A 26,214-nucleotide genomic window follows, 5' to 3' on the forward strand; every position below is an offset into this window, starting at 1 on the left:
ATTCTGTGATTCTGTGGGATTCCCTGCATTTCTCCTGACCCAGCTGCCGCGCCGCCCCGGGCCCCGCTCGCGCCGCCCCGGGCCCCGCTCGCGCCGCCCCGGGCCCCGCTCGCGCCGCCCCGGGCCCCGCTCGCGCCGCCCCGGGCCCCGCTCGCGCCGCCCCGGGCCCCGCTCGCGCCGCCCCGGGCCCCGCTCGCGCCGCCCCGGGCCCCGCTCGCGCCGCCCCGGGCCCCGCTCGCGCCGCCCCGGGCCCCGCTCGCGCCGCCCCGGGCCCCGCTCGCGCCGCCCCGGGCCCCGCTCGCGCCGCCCCGGGCCCCGCTCGCGCCTGTGACGCCACTACGCCGCGCGGCTGCTCTGGAGACGCGTTTCCCTCCCCGCGCGGGATTGTGGGAGTCCGGGAAGGGGCCGCCGGGGGAAGAAGATGGCGGCGCAGGGAAGGGGCCGGCGGGGCGGCGGCGGCGGCGACGGCGAGGAGGAGTGGGGATCTGGGCATTCGGAGTCGGAGCTGTTGCTGCACCCGGAGCTGCTCTCGGAAGAATTCCTGCGGCTCACCCTGGAGCAGGTGCGTCCGGGGAGCCGGGCCGGGTGGAGCGGCGGCTCCTGAGGCGGGGCGAGAAGAGTAACGGCGCACAGGGAAAAGCAGGCATCAGGTCGTGCTCTGGACACCACAGACTTGCAGAGAGGAGGCCCTGGCGCGGGAGATGTCTCTGTGTCTGCAAGGGGGCTGTATTTGAACACCGAAGCTGCTAAAGAGCAATTTGCCCAAATCGAGACAGTGTCTGTATATAGTAAAACTGGCGGTGAAAGGAGCTTTACATTGAAGTTGCCACGTCCATACCCAGTGTATCCTGCTCTAGATGATCCTGCCTTTGCAGGTCAGTTGGACTAGAAGATGTCCAGAGGTCCCTTCCAACCCTAATAATTCTGTGGTTCTGTGAATTAACGAAATGCAGCCTATGTAATCAGTCAACCTAATGCTTAAATGTGTAAGCATTATGTTTATTAATACTTGATAATTGAAAAAAAAAAAAAAAGAGTTTGAAAGTGAGTTATAAACAGTTTAGGACCATACAAAGCTTTAGTTGATGTTGTTTGGAATACTACTTACTGCCTTGGCTGAAAATTTTGGGTGCATGAGACAATAGTAATCAAAGTTTCAGGGTTTTGTATAAATTCAAAGAATTTTCTTACGCTTTTGTCCATGGAGCCTATATGGACAGGTTTCAGGCCAACGTCGGAAGTCATGAAGCGTTGCCAGAACCAGTAGTGGCAGAGGCTTGACCTGCTCTCGGTGACCTCGATTTGTAGGATGTTAGTGGAGTTCTTTTGTCATTCCATAAATTTGGCATGCAGTACCATGAAGTGTTCACAGCCCAATACACGATTAGGAAGAAAACTACTGATGGTTCCTAGAATCACAGAATAGTTAGGGTTGGAAGGGACCTCTGGAGATCATCTTGTCCAACCGCCCTGCCAAGGCAGGGTCAGCAAGAGCAGGTGACACAGGAACACATCCAGGTGGGTTTTGAATGTCTGTCTCCAGAGAGAGACTCCACGACCTCCCTGGGCAGCCCGTTCCAGTGCTCTGCCATCCTTAACATAAGGAAGTTCTTCCTCATGTTGGGATGAAGCTTATCTCCATTATTCTTTGGGAACTGGGAAGAAAGCACAGCTCTACATCTGTAAGTCTGACTTGCATTACATTCTAGTTGTCTGTCTAGTGTGAAGAAGAGCTCTGCTATTGTAGTTGGATTCAGGGAAGTGTGTTTAAGAGTGCGTGAAAACATCAATCATCAACAGTATGTCTATCACAACTTTTCCTTTTTTTGGCTGCTACTTTCCTTGGGAAAACTTGGCAGAATTTTGGGTAGAGAGGGGCTGCAGAGCTGACCTGTGTGGGCAAAGGTGAATAACTGCTCAGTGCTGGTCACAGCTGGATCCATGTGTCTCTCACACTGTTGAAGAAAGCAGCCCATCACACCCCAGAATCTGAAGCAGAGCTGCTCCTGGCACCGGTACTCAAATGCACTTAAAGAGCAGCAAACACTGGGGGCAGGAGACTCCCAAGGCACATGAGGAGACGTGAAGACGTGAAGAAATGCACTTGCAGGTGGTGAAAAAGAAACCACTAAGCACTGACCAAAACATCCTGTGGTTCCCATTACCTCACTGAAGGGATAGACTGAGTGTAATCCACACAGAAAATGAAGGACGTTGACAGCAGGAAGGTAGGAGACCAGGCTGTTGATGTCACTGGGCAGTTCATGGCCTCTCCAAACTGATCACCCCAACCAGCCCTCCACTTCTGGAACCCTGTCCCAATACAGTACTTTACAGTGGATTTTGAAAGAAGGTGTTTGCCACTCAGATGGTTGAATATTGAATTTGCCATAAAAATAACAATTTTTTTTCTGTTCCCCACAGAAAAATATATTAGTTGAAAATGATGTAAAGATGGACAAAGATGGGCTCACTGATCTCTATATTCAACATGCCATTCCCCTGCCTCAGCGTGACTTGCCAAAAAGTAGATGGGGGAAAATGATGGAAAAGAAAAGACAGCAAAATGACTTGAAAAGTGAGAATAAAAGGTAATTTATCTTTATTGGGCCAGACTTGGACAATTTGGGACAATGCATTTGGTTTAATCTTTGCCTGATTAATGAAGCTTGTACAGCTTTTGGACATTGTTACAGTTTACAGAGAATGCTGTGTTAGATTGCTTGTGTCAGAAGTGTTAGATTCTACTACTGCAAAAATAGGAAAAAGGGGAAGATAATTTTTTTTTTCTTTTGTCATCTAAATGTTATTAATGCTGTCTAGCTTATAGTGCTTCTTTTCACAGAACCAGTGAATGGTTTGGGTTGGAAGGGACCTTTGATGGTCTCTATCTAGTCCAACCCTCCTGCAGTCAGCAGGGACATCTTCAACTCTGTCAGGTTGTTTAGAGCCCTGTCCAATCTGATCTTGAGTGTTTCCAGGCATGGGAAATCTGCCACTTCTTTGGGCAACCTGTTCCAGTCTTTTGGCACCCTCCTTGTAAAAAACATTTTCTTTATATCTAATCTAAATGGACCCTCTTGTAGTTTCAAACTGTTACCCATTGTCCTATCACTACAGACCCATCTTTCTTATATGTCCCCTTTAAGTACTGAAAGGCTGCAGTAAGGTCTTCCTGGAGCCTTCTCTTCTCCAGGATGAGCAACCCCAACTGTCTCAAGCCTTTCCTTTTGATCATTTTTATGGCCCTCCTCTGGAGCCACTCCAACAGGTCCATGCCTTTCTTGTGCTGAAGGCTGCAGATCTGGATGCAGCACTCCAGGTGGGGTCTCACCAGAGCAGAGTAGGGGGACAGAATCACTTCCCTTGACCTGCTGACCACGCTGCTTTGGACACGGTTGGCTTTCTGGGCTGCAAGCACATGTTGCTGGCTCATGTCCAGCCTCTCATCCACCAGTATCCCCAAGTCCTTCTCAGCAGGGCTGTTCTCAATCCCTTCACCCCCAGTCTGTATTGATCCAGGGAATTGGCATTGTTTCTTCATACCCCCAGCATGTGTCGATAATGAATTATTGGTGCATTTCAAGGTACTTTATAAGGAAGAGAAAGGAAATATTTTTTGTTTCACTGTATAATTGCTAATTAGTAATCATGTTTGTAGTGTTTAAGGAAAGTATTAAGAGCATAGTTAACTATCCCTGCTCCTAGACAGGGGTGGCCTACTCTAGAGTGAGGGGTGCATGCTGCAGCAATTTTGTGTGTCTTTCAAAACTAACATTTGCTTTCTGAGAGAAATATTCTGCCTTGTTTTAAAAATCTTTCTGTTTGTATTTGCTCAGAAAGCAAAAGTTTGTTTTACTGAATCTCTTCACTCAACCTTCCCCCTGCCCAAGACTTTGACTTTGCCATGTGATATGCATGAGTGGTGTTCTGATATGTTCAGCAGTAAGTCTGAAGGAAAGGTGGATGGAAATTCCTGTAGTTTTTCAGTATTACACCTTGTTGATGTCTTGAGTCTCTTTTAGCTTTACTGAGGTTTCTAGCTGTGAAGAGCTAAACAAATTCTGTCAAGTGATTTGGGTTTTTTTAGGTTTTTTTAGTTTTTTTTTTTAAATTGTAGCAGTGGCCAGAACACTGAGCTGTCTTATATCAGGTTTATTTTCCATGTGCATAAGAGGTTATAGTACCTCAGTTTGTTTACATCTGTGGACTTGAGGATGGAAGTGTGAGGTTAGTGTTTGGGTAGGAAACTGTTGGTGTGCTGAAATAGGTGCAAAAGACCTTTCTATCAAAGAAATAAAGATGGCAGGCTGGACATTTTGGACAGAAAGAGGCAATTTTAATTTTTAGGTGGGAGGATGGCTTCATCCAGAGTTTATATGTACAGTAAGTTTAGGGGCTCTTATTTTGGTACACTAAAATGCAATAATGGTTAAACCTAGGCCATAGTTTCTGGGAAAACAGTAAGTTTAAGGAGATGAGTTTAATCTACCAGTCTGCTTCTCTCTGCCAGTTGCTCTTTGTACTTAACATCTAGCACATTAGACTTAAGTCTTTTGCTCTGTTTTTAGACAGTCTTAAGATTTTGCAGCAGTTACTGGTTTTGCTTTTATTACCTCTTTCATATTTAACAAATGCACTGGCAAAAACTGTCTAGAAAAATTAATCTTTTACTGCTAGTATTACTAACCCTAAAGAAATGAAGGAACTTCAGTTGTCTTTTTGGATATTAAGATATTACATTTTTCTTCGTAGTTGTGTGCACCACCTAAACAGAACTGACACAATGCCGCTGCGCAGAGGAGGAAGTAGAAGTTGGTGTTCTTGTTTCTAAAAAGAAAACAAAATGCCTAGGTATTTTGAAGCTGTAAGTTATGTGCAAGCCAGGGATGGGAGCTCAGTGTGCTGTTAGTTCCGTTTAGAAATCAGAGAGACTGATGGATTGTGTGAACAACAGGAGTTCTCTGATGAGTTTCTCTGTGGAAAGCACAGCTTTACAGCGTGCACTGCAATTAGTATGAGGCTTGAAGACTTGATCGGCACAGCTCAGTGTGTGTTGGCTTGCCTCTAGTAGTTACAGATAGAAGATAAAAACACATTGAAATTTAAGAGTCAGTGTTGAATACTGCGTTTACTTTTACTGCTGGTAATTAATGTTGTGCTCTAGAACACTTGCTGTATATCAGCTGAGTTGAAGTAACGTGTTATACCTCAGTAACAGAGCTAAATATCTGAGGTTACATGTGATGGTTTATGCATCTCATTACTGAATATCTGAGCTTGCAGGCAATCATACCAAATAAAAACAAGCACAGTCTCTCCAACTTCAGATATTGTTTGTGTGCAGGGATGGTTAATTTTGTAGATCCGCAAGATCATCTTGCCTACTGGAAGAAAGAGGATAGTATGAGTCTCAGAGAGTATATGTAGTTTCTGAAGTGCCATCATATCTGAAGACTCACTGCAAATGCTCAGTCTCCAGGAGCACTGTGCTGTGCATGCTTAGAGTGTGGTCTTGCTTGGGCTCATTATTTCTGCACAGTCACCTAAGAGGCCACTTCAGTGTCCCCTGAGAATTGCTAATGTGCTGATAATACTGAGTTCAGGGTAAAACATTGTACTTCTGACCAGTGTCAGATCTTCGCAGTAAAGGTGAGCACCTGCCTGTTTTGGTAAGAGGCAAATATTTGGGATAATCAGGGTGTGGAGCTAAAGCTTACATTGCTCTCTGGTTTTAGGTTGCTACCTTAAGTTCTAGACTAAGATAGATAAAATTAGGAGCATTTTTCATTAAACTGTCGTAATGATTGGAAGTTGCCCAGAGGCCATCTTGGCTGCATGAGTAATCATGTGAGTGGAAACATATAATGAAGCTTTTGATTCCTCTAGTAAATCTTGTTTTCTTTACCATGCACTACAAAGTAAACAGCAGGGTTACAGCATGCCCTCCATCCAGCCCAGTCCAAAGTGTGGATAGAACATTTCTCTAGGATGTAAATGTACACTGAAATACAGGTTTCGCAGAGGGTGTCCTGCAGAAAGGGACACAATCCCAAAATGGTTCATTTCGGCCCCAGTGTCCTCCCTCAGAAGAGTGCTGGCTAATATGAGTCCTACTCTGTAGCTCTTAAACTGCCTGTACTTGATATAAACAAAGCAAACGTCACACCCAAAGTCCTGTGTTGTTCTGTGAGACATGTATCTAAAAATTGAATGTGACAATTCTTGGTGGGACAGTATCCAAATTCTTCTGGAACTTTCCCAAAGTGTTTCTCTGGGAACGTTATTTGTATTGTGGCATGTGGTCATTTGTACAAGTGCTACAATTCTAAAATTCTGTTTAGCATAGATAACAATCCTAGAATTTTAGTTAGTTCCTAATTTGCCACTCTTCACCAGTCTGAATATATAAAAAAACCCCATCTCCATAGAAAAAGCAGACTGGTTTTGTTAAGGTAGGTGACTGAAAAAAAAGTCTGACTAAGGGCTGAACTTTTTCTTGCTTTATGAGCTGTGACTAGTTTCATCTTTTTTAAGAACCCCCCGATTTTGGTAGAAATTATGCAGGCAATTTCTTAATGTGTGAGGGTTATCAGCTGCTACTAATCTAATGTTGTTCCAGGCCCAACTGATTGAGTCTTTGCTTGTGGCTTAATTTAAAGTCTGTTGAGATACCTAACATCAATATTGTCAGATTCATCAACTGCAAATTAATGGATATATTAATTTGTTGCAAACAGTGTGTTCTACTTTTATTCATCTGTTTAGAATGAGATGGCTAAAGAGTCAGTGTATACTGAAAACTGAAGTTTCTAAACAGGCATATTATATACCTTAATGGTGGCTTGGGTTTTTTATTTGTTAAATCTGCACTTTCCAAATACTTTCTCTTTGTCATTCTTGAGCATTGCTTTTTTGAAACTCTGAATTCATATAGTGTGAGTTATGTTAGCTTTGTACTTTATTTTTTCTCAGTCAAGATGTTTTCTGATAATACTGTTTTGATATTAGCTTGATAGTATTCCTTTTCATGAATCAGTGGTTACTAAACTGGACAGCTCTGACTACACATAGGCTTAAAGGCACAAACTATGAAAAAAAAGTCATTAAATCCACTTAGGGTTCCTGTTTAAAGACAACTTATTTTTAAAAGGTATGCTTTTTTTGCTTAATGTTTTTATTCCTTGACTAACAATCTTTTGGATTTACCGTAACATTATGATTTTGAATAAGATTGGAAACAGGGAAATTAAGAAGTAGCAGAATATGAGATGCTGTTCTTGCAGGTAAGGCAGCACACACTTTCTCAAATACTCATCTGTTGAAATACTTAGCACTTACTGTCTCTGTAGTTACTCTGAAATAGCTACAGTGGTATAAGCATAGAGCTTTTGGTTGTACAGCTGTAATTGTCTGCTTAGGCAGTTCCTCACACAACTCTTTTTGCTGAGGAGCACTGGTCTTCACACAGTCCCCTGTGCCTTTATATTTTGGAAGTGACTTTTATTGCTTTTTATTTTTATTTAAGTATATGTAAGTGTATATAAATGTATTTATTTTTATTTAAGTTTGGAGCATCTCAGAGTTCAATATTAGTATTTTGGGATATATATTTACTTTAGACAAGGTAAAATTCATTTTCGCTTCTCATATCATGGATGTGCTGTTTTTTGATCATCTAACATATGTTTCTGAGAACTTTATGATTTGTGTTTTCAGTGTAACAGTGGAAGGTTTAAGGAAACGGCCATTAATTGTATTTGATGGCAATTCCACAAGTACAAGCATAAAGGTGAAGAAGACTGAGAACGGAGCTGCCGATCGCCTGAAGCCTCCTCCAGCTGGAAGCACCACCAACACAGTTAGAAGATTATCAGTTCCTTCAAATGCCTCAACATACATTTCAGCCTCCAGTTTGTCAGAGGACGCTAAGCTGGGAATAAGGAATAATGAGGCTAAGCAGAACAATATTTCAAAGACTGACAGCAGCGTGTTGACTAGTCTGAAGGTTTACCCTTTGTCTCCAATAGCAGGAACTACTGTTGTGAAGTTAAAGAGGTCTGTTCCAAAAGAGGAATCTGATTTGCCGGTATGTTTGTGCAGTATCTTGTTTTGCAGCTTTTATTTTTTAAATTGAGATTTACAGGAACCAAAGTTAGGACGATTTTATTTTAGAGTAACAGTAGAGTATTTGGAAACAGACAAAAGTGGAGCTAGTTTGGGAAATATCAGAAAGAAAGAAATTTGTACTTGCCCATAGGAAACTTCTGTGTGAGAGATGCAACTCTACAGAAAACATGCATGTAATTTTAAAATGAGTAAGTAAGTAATACTTAAGGTGATGCTGATAGCAGTCAAAACACAAACTAGTTCTACTGGTAGGTCTGAGAGAAAAAACAGGTATTGTAGAAGAATATGAAAACAGCCATGAGGGGAGGACAAGTGATTTGTTTTCTCTAGCAGGGAAGGAAAAATTAAATGATTTGTAGCAATCTCACGTGAATGGTTGAGTCGGACAGGCTTTCATTTGTCAAAGTAAAGGAAGCGATGTTTCAGGAACTGGAGTGAGATGCTGAGAGCCACAGAATATATCCTTAGAGGAGGAATGCCATCTGTTTTAAATGTCACACAGCAATTGGCAAGCTAGAGGCAGGAGCTGGCTGTGTAAATCTGGAGAGTGCTGATTGGTTGTGGGTCTGAATGAGAAGCCATTACAGCAAACCGTATCAGTCGAGGTGAGATGCCAAAGGTCAAGTGCTCTCTTTGAGATGTGCAGAATCCTAATCAGATACCTGGGCTTCTGAAAGTGAGAAAGATGTGCTGAGATCTTGGACACAAAGGTGCTATTCTCACCTAGAAGTCTGATGAGTGAGTTGTTAACCATAGAGGTAAATAGTCACCTCATTTCTGCAAGTTAGGTTTGGCTGCTGACAAATTTTCTGTGCATAAGAGAGCTACACTACAGATGAGGGTAGAATGAAGGTGGTGAGCTTAAGTGATGAGTGTAGAGCTAAGGCAGGATCTGTGAATTCGGCAAGGCATATCTCTGAAGGTGTAGGTAATGGTGCTGAATGTAGCTGCCAGATGGAAACAAAGAACAGTGGTTTGTTTTGATAGTGGTGTGACTAGGCTGAAAGGACTTGTCAGTGAGCAAGGAGCAATGGGCCATCTCTTAAAAACACGCGACGATATAGGAATAGGTCTTAACACTTGTGTTGTATTCATGATACATGATACAAATGAAGGAGTTTTCACATTTCCACTGGAATACAGGAATATCTGGAATGAGTCTGGGCTTCAAAGGAAGAAATAGAAATAGCTGTTGTCAGTTGAGCTGCAGGGGGAGCTTTAGAGATACAGCATGCAGTTACATTGATTAGAATTTTCCCAAGACATGAGACTGAACTTCTGTTTTCTCAATATTGCCTCATGAAAGGCTTTTTAATAATATCTTTTTTAAAATCCTTTAATGAAAGAATGCAGGTAATATCCTGGTGTGTGGATTGGTACATTCCATCAGACTTCTGTTAAACATGAGTACCTAAACACGTGGCTATTCTGAAAGACAGCTTTAGCAACTTTTAAAAAAATCATGGCTGAGGCTCTGAATGGAATTTATGCTTGAGAGGTGTGTTTCCTACTACCTGTATTACTAACTTTTAGTATTTAGAACTCTTCCAAGTATTGCTCAGATCTGAACCTACAGAGCTTTTGAAACTTGTTTAGTACACACCTCTCAGCTTCTTTATATTTAATTTAAGTGCTCTGTAGACACAGTGATGACATTTTTAAGAGCCAGTGTGTGACTGACACTCAGAAGCTGTGACCTCTGACCTTTGACTTTCTATGTTAGCCACAGTTTAGGTTGTTCCAGTTAATACCTGTAAGTTCAGTCATGCCTTGGTTGGTGTTGGTCAGACACATGTGAAGTTAGACAAGTGTGCTCTATGGATGTTACTTTGCCATCTGAAATTAAAGAATGTGCTATTGAATAGTAAGTGATGCAGTCAGGAAGAATCAGTGTACTTGGCAGATGGCTGTAAAGCCTGATCTATTTTTAGTGTAATGACAGTAAAGACAATTCTGTCTCCAAGCAAGTGACTGTTCCTTGACTTGCAAGAAAAACTTAATGAATAGCACAGAACTATCCCTATTATCTTTGGGTCTAATTCCCTTAAACCTTTCAGTAGTTGCAGTCCACAGGATTCCTGTAAATAAATTAACACTGAAAGTCTTTTAAAGAGAAGAGAGATCTCTAGATTGTGCTCCCTGAACCAGTGTGTTGCAGTATGTTCTTGAAAACTCATATACCTGTCTTTGCTCTGCTTATGTGAACTATTAAAGCTCTAATTTCTCAGATTTTTAAAAAAAATATTATTTTAGATGATGAAAGGGAATTAAATATTTCACTGCTTCATCTGCCATTGCTTTTCTTTGGGCCTTCTTGATTTTACAGGTTTCTTGGGGCAGGGGGGCATGAAAGATGAGTTCATCTGAGGCTTTGGCAATTATTTCTCTTCTTTTTATCCAGGTCATTACAAAGGAAGACCAAATTTTCTTTTTCTTTTTTTAATGTTTTTACTATTTGACAAAAGTAAATTGGTTTCCTAGTTGTGTATTTGGGGTTTTTTCCTTACATAATCCCATTTAACAAGTATTTTAAGAAGACAACCTGAAAGAACTTTAGAAGTATGTTTTGAAACTCCAATACGTACCCGTTTCTAAGCTGCATAATTGAAAGAAATTTTTTAATATATAAGAATATTTAATTGTAGGTTGCTAAAAACCAAAACACATGTGTGATTTGCAGGTAGTTAAATTCATTGGCTCTGTTTTTGTCTTCACCAGAGAAGTTCTGTGATATTTACCTTTCTCCACAAGATGGCAATAGAAAGCTGTTGTAGTAGCCTGTAGCAGAATACTGTACTAGAGCCAGATAGAAATATGTCAGATTAATGACTGACTCCTGTTTGCACAGTATCTCTAAGAATACTTGTATATTTTCTTGTGTTCCAGAATGACCTAAAGCCTTCGGAAGCAAAGAAGAAAATCCAGCATGTTACATGGCCATGAAGTAGCTAATGGTGCTTGAAACATAAATATTACTTCCATATTTTCAAATAGATAGGTCATATTTAAACAGTTTAAATAAAATTATTTTAAAACTTACAGAGATTCAGATTGCTGTGGAGTTGTTTAACAAGTTTAACAGCTCCCTGTCGTAAAGCTGGAGTCACTATCACCAGTCACCTTAAAAGTATCCACTCTTGCACACCAAGTAGTTAATTACTTCTTTAAAAGGTGGTGATATTACACTATGCTAAACCCCCCACTCTTAGTTTTCAAGATTATTATAGTTCATCTCCTCCATGTCACTGTGATTCACACATTGTTTCACTAAGATTCAGTTTTGCTCCATGTCTGTTTAAATAGTTAAAATAGCTTTTGAAATTTAGAGTGATTCCTAGAGCCTTCTTGGCTTTAAAAAGGTAATTAATTTAGGTGAGAAAACTGACCATTCTGCTGATAAGATAGTCTACAGCAAATTTGTTTCCTTTTTGTTGCACAGGGGTGTAGAATTTGCAGTTCAAGTTAGGTTGGTAATAAGAGATGAACTATTTTAACAGCATTACTTCAAATTGAAGTTTCTCTTGATATGTGAAATAAGGAATGCACAGATGGAAATATGTGATTAGACTGTTTGATATGAAACTTCGAGAGGAAGTAGTGAATGGATTAGTGCCATGTTCTCTTAAGTACACAGGCATATTTTATACATGCATAAGTGTAAAAATGTGCCAATGTAGCAAATTTGGTTGTTTTCCTGGTTACAATCGTGCTTATAAAATATGGAGAAAACCAGCGGAATGTAGACCAGTGCTTTCTCAGCTTACAAACAGTTGGGAGAGGGATGTGGATAGGAAGACAGAAGTACCTAGAGAGCATTAACAGATGTAATTGCGCTCTAGAAAAAAACCCACAAACCTGTTTTTCCTTCCTTTGATAATTTAAGATGGATTTTGGTTTTCTGTGAAACTTGATGTTTCATCTGGATTATTGGTAGTGCCTTACAGGGCAACAATCCAATTAAGTTGATGGAAACATTTTTATTAAAACTCAGTGGCTCAGGGTGAAGCCAATTTAGATAAGTTTTAGATATGGATGATAAATAACAACAATGCTCCCAGACTTGGTAAAACAAAAAATCAACTTCTGAATCCACTTGGTTAAACCCAGTAAAAGAAGCTCAGTAGTGATCTGAAAGCTTGTTTACATTTTTAACACTGGTTTATATTGAAACCAAAACTGTAGCTTATTTCATTACTCTACAGAAGTTCTCCGTTTACTGTTATGATGTAAAAGGCACTTCTTGAATGCTGTAAAATGGTAAGAATGTGTGTTTTGAAATGGTGTGCTGTTTCCCTTTTACTAAACACTTGTGCAGTTTTTGTACTTGAGTACAGCAAACTTTAACGTAATGTACATTTTGTATGTAAAGACTTGTCTTTTAAGTAGCCTTATCCTATTTAAATAAATTAAATTTAAAGCAAACAAAACAGTGCTGACTTGTTTTTGTGATGTAATTAGGCTTGTTCAGTTTATACAGTTATATTTCAGTGGACTTGAAGTGATCAGCACTTAAAGCTTACAAGATAAAAGGGTCAGTAGCTGCTTCGCAGCTGTAGCAGCAGTTAGCATCAGGTGAAGTGCTGGGTTTTGCACTAGTGTCTGATGGGAATTCTGTTTTGTGGCTGGCTTCTTGTCAGTGGTCTAGAGTCTAGGATGGATTTTACGTAGTTCCAGTTGCCAGGAGCACACGTGTGTTGGTATGTGTTGAGCAGGGGTATGCAGAACTGCACTGGAATAATAGCATGATGCTGCTGTTGCATGGTAGCAGTCCTCTTTCCAGGCTGGGATGCTTTCCAGCCTTGTCATTTTTCACCTACCTTTCCCCAAAGCTGGGGCCGTTTTGCCATCTGTTGTAGCACTTGGGAGGCAGGGTGCAAGCTGTGCTGTTCCTACTGCCTTCTTAGAATCAACAAGGTTGGGAAAGACTTCCAAGATCATCAAGTCCAACCTTCAACTGAATTCCACATGCACACTAAGTTACATCACGAAGTTCCATGTCTACCCATTTTTTGAAGACTTCCAGGGATGGTTGGTGACTCCACCATTCTCTGGGAACCTGTTCCACTGCTTTACCATATCCAGTCAAGGAAATTTTCCTAATATCCAGCCTGAACTTCCCTTGTCAAAATTTGAGGCTGTTTCCCCTCGTCCTGTCACATGCTGCCTGAGAGAAGCAGCCAAGCCCCACCTTGCTCTGATCTCCTTTCAGGCAGTTGTAGAGAGCAGTAAGATCTCACCTCAGCCTTCTTTTCTCCAGACTAAGCAACTCCCAGCTTCAGCCCCTTCCCCAGCACCTCTGCCCTTCTCTGGACGCACTCCAGCACCTCTGTCCTTGTAGTGAGGGGCCTGAAACTGAACACACAACTCAAGATGTGGCTGCTCATCAGTGCCAAGTACAGGGGCACTACCCCTTTGGCTCAAAGTAATCTTTCTTCTCTCAGCAAAGTACTAGAGCAGAGCTGCAGTGTGCTGGGGGATTGGCAGACCCCTGAGGAGAGAGTGTTTGCCCTCCTTTTGGAGGTGTGTATATAAAAGTGATGTTTGTGGCTATTAGCCACAACTTTCATCTTAGAATGAAATCACCAAGGGATAGAATTTATTCACTCAGTGAGTTCTGATTAGCGCAGTGTGCACTTTAAAAATGTCAGCCAGCCAGGTTCTTCAAATGGCATGCAAGAAACTAAATCTGATCTGATACATCTATTTAGCTTGTTGAATTAGTGAGAGGGGAATGACCTGTGAGCGCTTTGCACTTGGTACAAAGAGACAAATTCAAGACTGGTGTCAGAAACTAGGAGCAAACTGTCCCTACCCAATAACACACAGACTAAATATATTCCTAAATCTTAGTTTCACATCTGAAGATTCCTGTTGGAGAACAGGAACACCTGTTGGAGGTATGACATACTTCTTTCCTCGTTTTTCTGGACACAAATGAATTCCATCTGGAAGGTGTAGTGGGACTGTACATTGCATAACATGGCCATATTTCTTGCAGTTTGCTTTGGAAAAAGGTTTATCTTCCTTTGTGTTGTTTCCTTTTGATGTTATTGTCCTGCCAGCATGCTGTTGCTGACAGTTGCCTCTGTGGCAAACATGTAGCAGAAATTATGCTACAACAAAGGGTATTTATGTATCCCAATAGAGAACAAAATTAAAGCATGCCCTACTATAGAAGTTAAACTTCTGGCTTTTGCAAAGATAGATGTCTTTTGAGTTGTCTTGACCTCCTTTCTTGCTGAGAAGAAAAATATTTTGGGTTTGAGTTTAGAGCCTATGAACACATTTTTATCAGCTGCAGTCAGTTCAGTGTTTTCACACGCATGTTCATGTTTGCTGATAATTTTCCCACTGACTTCAATTAGTAGAAGACTATGTTGTAAAGCAGGCCCCTTCTCAGAATTGTCTAAGCTTCACACCTTCAAAAACTGCGTGCAAAAAGGGTTGTGTTTGTATGCATTGTGTTTCTTCAGAATGTGAAAACATTTTTGTAAATATTATGTAAATACAATTAAGCCACAATCACAGTTTTGTCTTAAATGATTTTATTTTGAAAAATACAATGTGCAGTGTGATGTCAACTAACTGTAATACTGACACTGTCGATCAGAACTTGTACTTCACACAACGATCAGCTAGTCATGCAATAAAATATGTACCTGTCATGAAGCACTCCCACTTCCACTGTTTCATCATTGTCTCTTTATGGCATGTCACAAATCCATGTACATTGAAACACACTCTACTTTTGCAGCCCTTCTACAGACTTGACAGCACACACTAGTCACATAGCTCAAGAGCACTGGGGTGAGACCAGCCTTATTGGAATTGAATGGCCTTTGCCATTAATTTCAGTGGGCTGAAGGCTTCACCCTGAATATCCACCTATGAATGTATTGTGTGTGGCCATTGTAACCCTTGAGCTGTATCACTTGCTTGTAACAGGAATATTTTTTTAGGAAAAAAAACACCTTAAAAATAGTATGTTATGTCAAAACCAGCCAAATAGTTTTATATAATGGGTTTTGCATTAGTTTTCGTTACTGATAGAAATCTTAAACCCCAACACTGCTATTACAGATTTTCAAGTTGTTTTCCCTCCTGATTTGGAGAGTATAAAGAAAAAGGTTAAGTAATGTTAATAGTACAGTGAGACACAGAGTGGCAAAGCTAGTTCTGAACATCCATGTGTTTCAGACTATATTGCAAGCACAGCTTTCCTCCCTTCTTCCTCACCTCTTAGTTTGAGCTTTAAATATCCTTCCCACATTCAGGGCAAAGGATGTCATCTCTTTCTGTGAGGAAGCCACGACCCACCAATGAAAGGGAGCACTTCTTACAGTTAAAGCAATCATTATGCCACTGCCGTTCTTCAAAAGAGATGTACTTGGTTCCTCCGAGTCCTGTTTGAAAAGCAAAATCATTACGAGAAAAGAATAGTAGGTCAGCCATCAAGTGATGCAGACTGACATGGAGATCCCACATACAGCAGTGAAAAAATGCCATTGTGACAAATTTGTTTGTTGCTGTGCTAATTTTCCCACCCTTATTCTGTAGTGACTAATATTTTCATCCTCAAATACTTCTGTTGCTTTCAGCAAAGTTAATGAGCAAGGCTGTCATCCCTAGTGGTAATGGCAGAAATGAACTTCCAAGGGATGGCCCTGCAACATACAGCAGAAGAAAAGCAAAGCACCTGCCTCTGAATAGAATTCTGATAGTTTTTTACAGAATGTTTTATGGCATCTGAGTATGTTAATTTATGTTTTGTAGAAGTTCATTTAGATAATTAAAAAAAGTTTGTCATGTATCATGACTTGATTCATAGCTCTGCAGGAAGAATGCCTCAGGAAAAGAAGCAGGTTAGTAAAAAAGCATTCCAGAGTTTGAGGCTATGGCAGTTATCATAAGGTGTATTGAAGTTGTACAAAAGAAAAAAAAAAGGGAAAAATATCTCTTAGGAGTAACTGTGTTTTCCTTAACCTCAAAAATGACTAGCCGGAGTTCTGTGAAAAGATTTAGTTGGGCATATCTTGTACCAGGTGAGACTTTTTGTTTAGTTTTGCTTTCAGTAGCAACTCAACACACAAAACTGCCACGAAATGTAAAGGCACCAGCCATGAGAAACCTACCACTGATTGGGTTTGTGCATCCAGCACACTTTTTGGCGTAGAGGTTGCAGAAGCAGCTCAAGCAGTATGCAAACTCATCCCGGGAGGTAAAGCGCTGTCCGGACAACTGCTTCTTGCATCCAGTACACACGAAGCACTCCTTATGCCATGGCTGCTCCCGGTAGGTAACTCCTCCTGTAGTGATAGCCTGTTTTAGGAAAAAAAGGACAAGAAAGTATTTTCTTAAGGGTGGCAGGTTCATATTTAGATTTGGTAAAGAGGAAAGGTGATGAGGTTTTAGTGGGTGGGAGGAGGGGAAGAAGGCTTAACAACAGCAAGATCATAATTTTGCTTGGAGTTGACCTTGAGATAATCATGCAAGTGCTTTATTGTAATTTCCTAATTTATAAAAAGAAGCCCCATACTAAAAGTACTTTATTCTGCATATATTGTAAAATCTCAATTTCAATTGTACTCTGTTTTTCAAGGTACTCTTTGTATGTTGCTTTTCATATGCATATACTAGAGTTTGTCTCATTACATACCTTCCCCTGTCCCTTTCTTCATGGTGGAGGAATTACCTGATGTGTTTCAACTTCACTGTTACTTTCTTTGGGAAAGACTAGTTTATTTCATATTGAAGTATTTACTTTCTGCTTCTGCAGACTTTGTCAGGGAGTTTTCTCTTACCAGTAACCAGAACTGAAATTATATCATCTCTTAAAATCAGGTAATTCTGAATCTTTTTACACATACATAAATGAGACATTTTACCTACTTGGATATAAAATGGGATGGAATTCAATCCCTTAGGTTTCAGGTAAGCAAAATAATAGCACTACCTTCTTGCACTGGACACATTGCATGGCAAACTGCTTTTCATAGCAGGGTACACAAAAGTTTTGATTGTCCTTAGGGATGAAGCTCTTTGTCCCAATAGGCTGTTGGCAGCGGTAGCAGATAAAGCAGGTCTCGTGCCAGCTGTTGCCCTTGTATTCCATCTTCCGAGTACCTGTAATGAGACCAGAGCATCAACTGAACTTCTGGATGAGATAGATGCAATTCGTAGCTCTTGGTTGCCTGGCAGCTGGCTGTCAGTCAAGAAGCATTGCAGCTATGAGCTAGAGGCTATTTAATGTTCCTAACAGCTTTGCATGACATTTGGTACTATTTTAGGTTTTTGGAGAGCAAGTGGTTCTTCTCCTGCAAAGAAGAGAAACATTTATTGCAAATAGCTATAGCCTAGAACAGCTTTTTGTGGTATTATTAGGCAAATAATGAATTCCAATGCACAGGAAGATTCAAGGGAATTGGAGAGACACCAATAAAAGCTGCTGTTAGTGCTGAGCAGAAGTAAGGCCATTCCTCATTAAAGATTGACATCATTCATTCCACAACTGTTTTGTTTCTTTTTCAAATAGCACCAAGGTACGTGGTTAATTACAGACTCATAGAATTATTTGGGTTGGAAGAAACCTTAAAGATCATCTAGTTTTAAACTCCCTGCCATGGACAGGGACACCTCTCACTAGACCAGGTTCTTTCTCAGAGCCTGATCCAACCTGACTTTGAACACTGCCAGGGATGGGGCATCCAATTCCTGGCAAGCATCTTACCTCCCTTTCCCAATGAAATATAGTTACTGTCTGAGACAAAGGATTATTTCATACCTGCTTGGGGGCCTTTTTCTTGTTCTCACTGAGGTGTACTATAAGTTTGCAATTGTTTCCAGCTGAGCAGCACCTATCCTAAAGGTCTTTCTGTCTCTTGAAACTTGCAGTAAGAAAGAAGCTTTCTCTCTGTTTTCAGTTGTATTGAAAATATGGGTGAAATGTGGCAGGGAGAAAAATCTTTAGACAGTCCTTTATTGAATAGCAGAAAAGTGGTATGGTAGTTAGTAAATTAATGCACTTCTCTAGAATGTGATTTTAAGGTTCAGATAGTGTGCTTTGCAGATTCAGTTTACTGTACGGCAGGTAGACTCTGAGCCCTTCCAGGAAACTGGAGATGCCCTATTATATGGATAAATTTCTTTGGACATGGTATGACTTCCTATGTACCAGTTGGAGTCAGAATATTTAATACTGGCCAGAAGGATAAACAAACAAATGTTGTTTCTACAGTTCTGCATCACTCTTGGAGCCTGTAACAGCAAAAACAAAGTGAAATGCTTGGAAGACTGACAAGCTGGTTGAGTTGGCTGATGATGAAGAACCACACTAATGCCTTTGATGCCAATTCTCCCCGCCCCTATTACTGCAGGGTGAAGTTTTACCTTTTCTCCCCTTCTCAAGCATTAATTCATCTTTGTTTACTAGTTGCATATTTTTCTTCTTTTATGATCTCATTAAATTCTGCTGAGAGGCATAGTTCAGGATTTATTTGGTGTTGGTTTTTGTTTTAAATTCACTTGCATCAGTAGTAAGTGAACTGCTAATTATCTTTCTTTCTGATGCTTACATGCTTGAATATTTCTGTTCCATTTTATTAACAGACACCTTCTAAAAATTATGCCCTCTCTATGCTGGTAAATTCCTATATCATGCCAAGGAGCAAATAAATCAGTCCTTGAAAGAATAATATTCTGGAAAAATGAGATGTAGATGATTTTTTTTGGTAGTCTAGAGTTTTATTTTCAAATTTTCAGCTGTGCTGTCTTTGGGATGGTGTTGTCACTGAAACTCAAAGCAGGCAGAGCCCTGTTTGTTAGCTGCTAGAGTGAAGTCAGCGTGAGTCATGTTTGCAGAAGGACTGAAAGACTAAGCTTGTAATCACTTAAATGGGCACATCGTGATAAAGTTTCATTACATCTACGTGGTACATTTAGTGGCTCAAAGCAAAGGGCAAATTTAGCATTAACAGTCTCCACAAAGGGTATCCAGTCACTTGCTGGTTCTTTCAAAAAGAGTATGCCTCCATTGGTGACCATGTTCCTCTGGTGTAGCTTCTGTACCACCGTGGTGTGCTGTGTAAGTAGGAAAAACACGCTGAGCTCTTCCAATATGGTGACATCTTAGCTATCTTGGGTAAACAGCTAAAGACCAGCAGGTAGTTGTAAAGCTTACAAAAATTAATTTCTTCTCTTTTGGGTTATAAGAGAAGAAGGGATTCTCTGTGTCACTGAATCCAGCCTCCATTACTATGTTATCAATGTATAGCTGCCATAATAGACAAAAAGAGATCCATTCAGTAAATCACTGATAACGGCAATGAATCTGACAAACAGTATTAAAAATATATACACATAAAATTATAGAATCATATACTCACAGAATAGTTTGGGTTGAAAGGAACTTTTAAAGATCATTTAGTCCAAGCCCCTACAATAAGAAGGGACATCTTTAACTTGATCAGGTTGCTCAGAACCCCATCCAAACTGACCTTGAATTTTTCCAGGCCTGGAGCATCCACCGCCTCCCTGGGCAACCTGTTCCAGTGTTTTACCTTACCACCCTCATTGTAGAAAACTTATTCCTTATATCTAATCTAAATCCACTCTCTTTTACTTTAAAACCACTATGCTTTGTTCTATTGCAACAGGCCCTGCTGAAAAGTTTGTCCCTGTCTATGTTATAGGTCCCCTTTCAGTACTGAAAGACTGCAATCAGGTTTCCCCAGAGCCTTCTCTTCTTCAGGCTGAACAATCCCAACTCTCTCAGCTTGTCTTTATAAGAGAAGTACTCCAGCCCTCTTTGTGGCCCTCCTCTGGACCTCCTCCAACAGTTCCATGTTCTTTTTGTGTTGGGGTCCCCAGAGCTGGATGCAGGTGAGGATCTCTCAAGAGCAAAGTTAAGGGGCAGAATCACCTCCCTTGTCCTGCTGCCCATGCTGCTTTGGTTGCAGCCCAGGATACAATTGGCTTTCTGGGATGTGAGTGGACTTTCTGTGTCATATAGTTCCAGCTTTAAAACTAGCACTGGCTATTCCCAAGTATGTCAGTTTTTATTCCTGTGTCAGCAAAAGGGATGCACATGGAACAACAGGAGATGCCTAAACTCGGTCATGAATAGATAGGGTCATCTGCTTTTAAATATTGCAGTCCTATTTCATCATCAAACTTCATTTTTACACCCCAGGAATAAAATGTTTAAAAAATAAAGTGGTTTTCTCCTCTTATCTAAGACAACCAATGTCAGAACTAGCTGACAACGTAACTAGTAATCATTATGGAGTGTGGATGAGGATTCTACAAGTTGCCTTTTAATATTTTATTTCTGCACTGATAGCACTTCAACTTTAAAGCCCTCAAATCTCACAGAATGCTATAGTATTGACATGAGAAGATGAAATTTTAACAATCTATTACTATAACCTCATGTTTCATGTTGAAAAAAAAAAATAGCTCTTTCCTAGTTCTTCACATCTTTGTACTCAAGAAAGGCCTCAGAGGCACTTTGGCCAATTTTTCAATTGTCTGAGAGAAGCTAAATTTAGAGTAATCACACAAAAAGTTTCACATGAATGCAAGTTCTGCCATGAGCCATTATGAATATTACATGTTCTGGTCATGGAAGTGGCCTAGAATGCACCATCACCAGTTTTTTATGCAGTTCACCATGACTAAGCAGAGATAGTCAAGAAAAAACATTTCTCACAAATATTGCTGAATTTGAGCTTGATATTTAGTCCAAAAAGTGAGCATCCTAACCTGGCATAATAGTCTTCTTGCATTCATTGCATTTGGAAGAGTATTCATTGGAGTAGCAGTCAGTACAAAGCAGATGTTCCTCTTTTGCAGCGAAAGGTTTGTCCACCAGTGAATTCTTGCACTGGAAGCAGTGGAAGCAGGTTTCATGCCAGTGGCGGTCCTTGTAAGACAGATCCTATAGAAATCCAAAACCACAGAGTAAGTGGAATGAATAGTTTGCACAACTGGAAGCTCAGAGAATGCAAACACATCCAAATCTGAACTGCAGGGAGGAGCTGGGGCTAATTTGCACTGCTCAAGGAAACAAATGTTCCAACGAAGGTGAACTTACTTTGCTGTGATAACCAAGAGCAGCTCATGACAACTATCAACCCTTTTTCAGCTCAAGGTAACCTTTCTTGTGACAGAGGAACAGCTAGTTTCATTTAGGTATTTCCTTTGGGAATAAAGCCCCACTTTTGAATCAGATTAAAGCCTGTTAACCTTACAGGTGTGATTGACTTCCCCTGTTTGGTTTAACTATTGCTGATTTCTGGTTCATTCCATAGATATTTACTCCTGAACAGAAACCGTTTTTTCCCAATTGCATTCTGGTATTTTTTCGACAGATTTATACCAAGGGTGGAATGAGTCTGATCTCTTTGGGGTTTTTTTCACTGCAACAAATTTTTACTGACTCTTGTGTTCTGGTTTACCTATATTTCAGATGTGGATGGGTCTGAAAAATGCAAGACCACATTGTACCTGCATCCAGGGATCCAGAATACTGGCCAAGGGATTAGTGTGGGCATGTAAGTATTTAAAATACTCTCCACAGTAACTCCTTTTATTATTTAAAAGGAACAATCCTTCTCAAAATTGTGACCAAAATTGTGACTGTGCTTTTTAAAATTTAAATTTTAAGGTGGCCTAATCATGTAACAGTTAACAGTGTCTTTGGACTTCAAACAAAATAGAGCTTGGATGATTCCAAGAAACAGTGTCTTCCCCAAAATATATAGGCTCTGGTTTGGGTTGGAAGTGTGCAAGGCTAGAATTGTCATGAATAGGGAGTATAAAAACTCAGCAGAAATAACTTCTCAGGTTCTAGCTCAAGATCTACTGTGTATTCATTGCAGGCACTAAACAAATTGGATTAACTGAAGGAAAAGAGTGAGTGGCAGAACATCAGATTTTTTAGTCATGTAAAGCATCTCAAAGGGTTCGTACCTGAACTGGCCTAAGCTGTGCTGTGTCAGTCAGTACAGTCACAGGTAACTCCAAACGGGCAATCTTAGCCCAGACCAAACAAAAGATACCACAGATTTAGGCTAACCTAAAATAACATTGTGTCTTTGGGAGCCTTGTTCCCATGAATAGCTAGCAGGAAACACTGAAATAGTTTCATCTAGGTCAGCTGATATATGGTAGCATGTTAAACTTTACTAATTTCTGTCGGAATTTGACCATGCAATTAAGCATTTTTGTTTGGATATCTGTGCTACTCACCTAAATTTTTTTGAATTATTGTGAGTAACAGTTGATACCCAATGTATTTTTCATCTCTGAGATTGCATTCTGTGACAGAATATCTAAGACTTCTAATTTACAACTTTCAGACAGTTGTTTATTCAGCTCATCTAACAATTTCAGCTACTTCCTTTTGAAACAGCATGAATTTCTCACTGTAAAATTTTAATCTTTTCTAATAGCAAATTCAAACCAATCTTCTTTGGAAGTTATTTACAATCTATTTCTTCTCTTTAAGTGAAATTGAATAGCCTAAATCTGATTTCATATTATATTTTCAGCAGAAAAATACGATATACAGCCAACAGTGTTTTCCAAAATGTGAAATTTGCCTTCTAGAAAGTAGAACAACAGATCCGATTGTCTTTCTCTTGTAACATGATGTATTCAAGTACTTTTCCTCACTTGCTGCCTTTTTCTGTTTTTGCAATTTTCAGCAAGCTATTTTTTTAATATCCAAAATTAATGCGCTGATGGCTGCTTATTTTATCAATGAAATTATACCCTGAAGAAGGTGCATGCCTTTTTGAAGAGGAGTAATGAAGACAAAGATTAGGTGTCAATAATGAAAGATTTGATTCCTGAGTCAGTTACGATGGCAAGATTTTACAAGCAGTAGCTGGGTAGGTGACAGCAGCAGATATTTCATCACGATGAAGTGATGAAGCACAACTACAACAAAAAGTACCCAAGATAAAAAGTGGATTGAATAATCTTTAGCTACTCTGGATTACTACAACTACTATTGTCATTGAATGTAGAGAGAGTCTAAGATGTCTGGCTTTGTCAGTAGAATATTAGACTGATGAAATGGATATTGCTTTCTCTCTCTGAATCTGTCACATCTGAGAGCAAGGAAGTCCAAGGTACTGATTAAACCATTTATGCATCCTGAGTGTTCTAAGGTCACTGAAGAGGAGGTTTGGTCTACTTCAGCATGTTGTATGTATTACTGGAGCCTTTGGCTTGTCCATAAGATGTGGATGTATTGATCTGGAGCAGATTCTACACTGGAAAAATGTGCAAAAACTGACTTAAAGCTTTCTGAATATCAGGCTGCTCTTCTGTTAAGCTGAAAGAACATCAGATTTAGTCTAGGCATGTGAATTCTAGTTTATGCTAACTGACTGTAGCCCAAATAAATCTGTTCCAGCAGAAAGTACAAGTGATATACAACTAATTGCTGTTGTATTTTCACTTATTTTCTTTATGTCACCCACAAAGAAAACTTTGACAAGATAACTGTTAACACTGGCAAGATCATGTTTTACAGCTTCTCCATAGTTCTGTATAGTTTTGCTCCAGCACTGTTTATTTGGCCTCTAGGGTGGGACTGCATGTGTCTTAGAAAAGTGTGGTTTTTTAAAAAAACCCAGAAGACTCCCTTAGACTAGGGTTATCAGGTAGCTTGGTTAAGCTTGGGCTCCTAATACCCTGCATTTATATTGTCTTCTCCTCAGGCTTTTTAAGTCTAAGCAAGCTGAAGCCATTATGCAGTACCATTTCTCTTGAACTGGGTTTCAACAGGAACCCAGTAGGAAGAAGGAGATGAGAGAGCTTATTCCCAGAACAGTAAATGTATATGTTGTTCATGAATGAAGACTACATTAGGCTTTTTTTGCCTGCCACAATGGTCTTTTCAGAAGGTTGAATGTAGGAAATGGGCTATGCCAACTAAATGCTGTGCAGATTTTAGCTACACACACCCTGTAACAAAACACTTAAGTATGTTAGACTGGAACATACCCATCAAAAACATGTTGAGAAAAGGTAAAAACGAGCAATATTGTGCTGGACTCAGCCCCTTATGTGTATGAGAAGATGTTAAGATATCCACTTCTTTCACCATTTCACTTTACAACAATTAGTCTGAGATTCAGTAATGAGCTGAAAAAGTGTTGTGTGGCAGGACAGGATTTAAACATTAAAAATGAGAAAAATAATTACTTTAACCCTTTCCTGATCCTCCTTACTGGAGGTTTTATTTTTTTGTTTAGTTTATGTGTGAGACTGATCCTTTTGAGCAATTTTTGGCCTGCATGCTGACACAGTAGCTTTATGTCACAATCCACTTATAATTTAATTTTCACATTTCACAGAGAGAGTTTTCATGCCCTTCATCCTGCCAAGGGCAACTTGTGGACTGCATTAAACACAGGATTACTGTAGGAATTTCCTGTATTTGGAATGGTTTCTATAGCATAGGATCTGCAAGGAAAGTATTAAAAAAGCCAAAGTCCACCAAAAGTAACCCTTCAGCAGTTAAGCAAATGGGTACATGATGGATGGATTTCCAGAAAGAAGCATGAAACTGTAGGTGTGGTGAGCATTCACCAGCAACTTAGCCAATAAAATGCCAATTTTTCCTAGAAAAAGTAAATTTCTCCTATAACCCGTTGGCATATGGATAATGTGTAATAGGTGTGAGAGAAATGGCACCATGTTTTCATACTGCCTGCTGGTGCCTCCTACCACTCAGTATATGAAGCTTTTAATTGGTCTGTGAAAGTTTCATGGACATCAGCCAGAATAGTTTACAGTTAATGAAATGGCCTGTGCCCAAAGGTGTAATTCAGACACACATTAACATTCCAGGATTTTTTGGTGGAAGACACTTGTTCTTTTAAAATAAAGAACAAATTAGTTACTACTCAGTTACAATCACAGTTACCCATAAACTACCTTAAAAACTAGAAAGATATTGAAAGAAATTCTCCCCTGACTTGAATTCAAGGAATGTTTCTCCACAGCATTGTTGCCTTGTGGGGTCTCTGTGCTATAGCTAAAACACAATGTGAAAATCTGGCATCAATTTCATCCTCTCACAGTCCAGTGCTGTCAGAATTCGAGTATTTACCAGAGTCTGAGTAGGCTTAAGCTCAACTCAGGTAAACTGATGCTGTGCACCACTGCTGATGCGCTACAGTAGTGTCAGAGACAGTGAAATGGCTGTCCAGTTCTCAGCACCTGTGGTATCACTCGGGTGTAACCCTGTCAGTGATAGAAGGGTTGATTGTAATTGGGAGGGTGGGAAAGAAGGAAATTAAGAGCATCTGGTTCTCAGGGCAGATTTTCTCAGTGTAGAGAAACAATGATGGCCAAGAAAGTACTTGCAAAGGAAAATCTGATGTGAGAGCTACATGGAACTTCTCAGGTTGTAATGTGGATGTAAGTGTGGACACCACTGCCAGATGCAGAGGCCTGGATGTGACCTTTTCCCATGACACTGTCACTCCATTAGGTTTTTTCTTCCAAATGTTACATTTTTAGGTTATGTCGAGCACACAAACAAATTGGAGTCCGTTTCATACATGCAGTAGACACACTGGTCTCATTCCCAAACATAGTACAATTTATCTCCTTTGTTCAGGTGAAAAAGTAAATACATACATATATGTATGTGTTCTATTTCTTGTCTATTTATATAGCTATGTATCTGTACAGTTTAATGAGAAGAAACCTGATTTTTTGTGACGGTTTCATGGCAGAATTACACTCAGTCACACAGTGCACACACTGCGTTCAATACTCATCTGGTGTCTGAGGCACTTGTAAGGGCTCTCTCAAATGTGTCCTCTAGAGTCTATTACTGTCATTGAAAAACTGCTCTAGTTTTCATCTCAGAACATTCATAGGATCTCTTTTTCTACTAAGTACGGGGGGTTTTTTTCAGAAAACTTGTAGGAATTTAGGTTTCAACTTTTATCCATCTGTCAGAATTTGCTTAAAATTGGTCAACAGCTTCAAAAGCTACAGCATAAAGCATGGACAGGCACAAATAGCAGTCAGAGAAACAAAAAAGTACATGTTTGTTTC

General features: G+C 40.1%; 2 protein-coding genes across 5 annotated transcripts in view; one reads left to right on the plus strand and one right to left on the minus strand.

Moving 5' to 3' along the window:
• Positions 1-399: 399 nt before the first annotated feature.
• Positions 400-12,552, plus strand: C1H2orf49 (chromosome 1 C2orf49 homolog). The gene is made up of 4 exons (XM_039549197.1): positions 400-562; positions 2,425-2,591; positions 7,720-8,089; positions 11,017-12,552. The coding sequence occupies exons 1-4, from the start codon at positions 422-424 to the stop codon at positions 11,071-11,073; spliced, it is 735 nt and encodes a 244-aa protein (XP_039405131.1). The 5' UTR covers positions 400-421; the 3' UTR covers positions 11,074-12,552.
• A 2,100-nt stretch (positions 12,553-14,652) lies between these two features.
• Positions 14,653-26,214, minus strand: part of FHL2 (four and a half LIM domains 2) — a 54,297-nt gene continuing 42,735 nt past the window's right edge. For all 4 annotated transcript variants that reach the window (XM_019282936.2, XM_019282935.3, XM_019282934.3 and 1 more), the window contains exons 3-6: positions 20,890-21,064; positions 17,084-17,253; positions 16,263-16,449; positions 14,653-15,533 (exon numbers count right to left, since the gene is read on the minus strand). In XM_019282936.2, the coding sequence (XP_019138481.1) occupies positions 15,382-15,533; positions 16,263-16,449; positions 17,084-17,253; positions 20,890-21,064 (684 nt within the window). In that variant the 3' untranslated portion in view covers positions 14,653-15,381. The remainder of the gene's footprint in view (positions 15,534-16,262; positions 16,450-17,083; positions 17,254-20,889; positions 21,065-26,214) is intronic.

This window comes from Corvus cornix, chromosome 1 (genome assembly GCF_000738735.6).
Source record: "Corvus cornix cornix isolate S_Up_H32 chromosome 1, ASM73873v5, whole genome shotgun sequence".
NCBI classification, from domain to species: domain Eukaryota; kingdom Metazoa; phylum Chordata; class Aves; order Passeriformes; family Corvidae; genus Corvus; species Corvus cornix.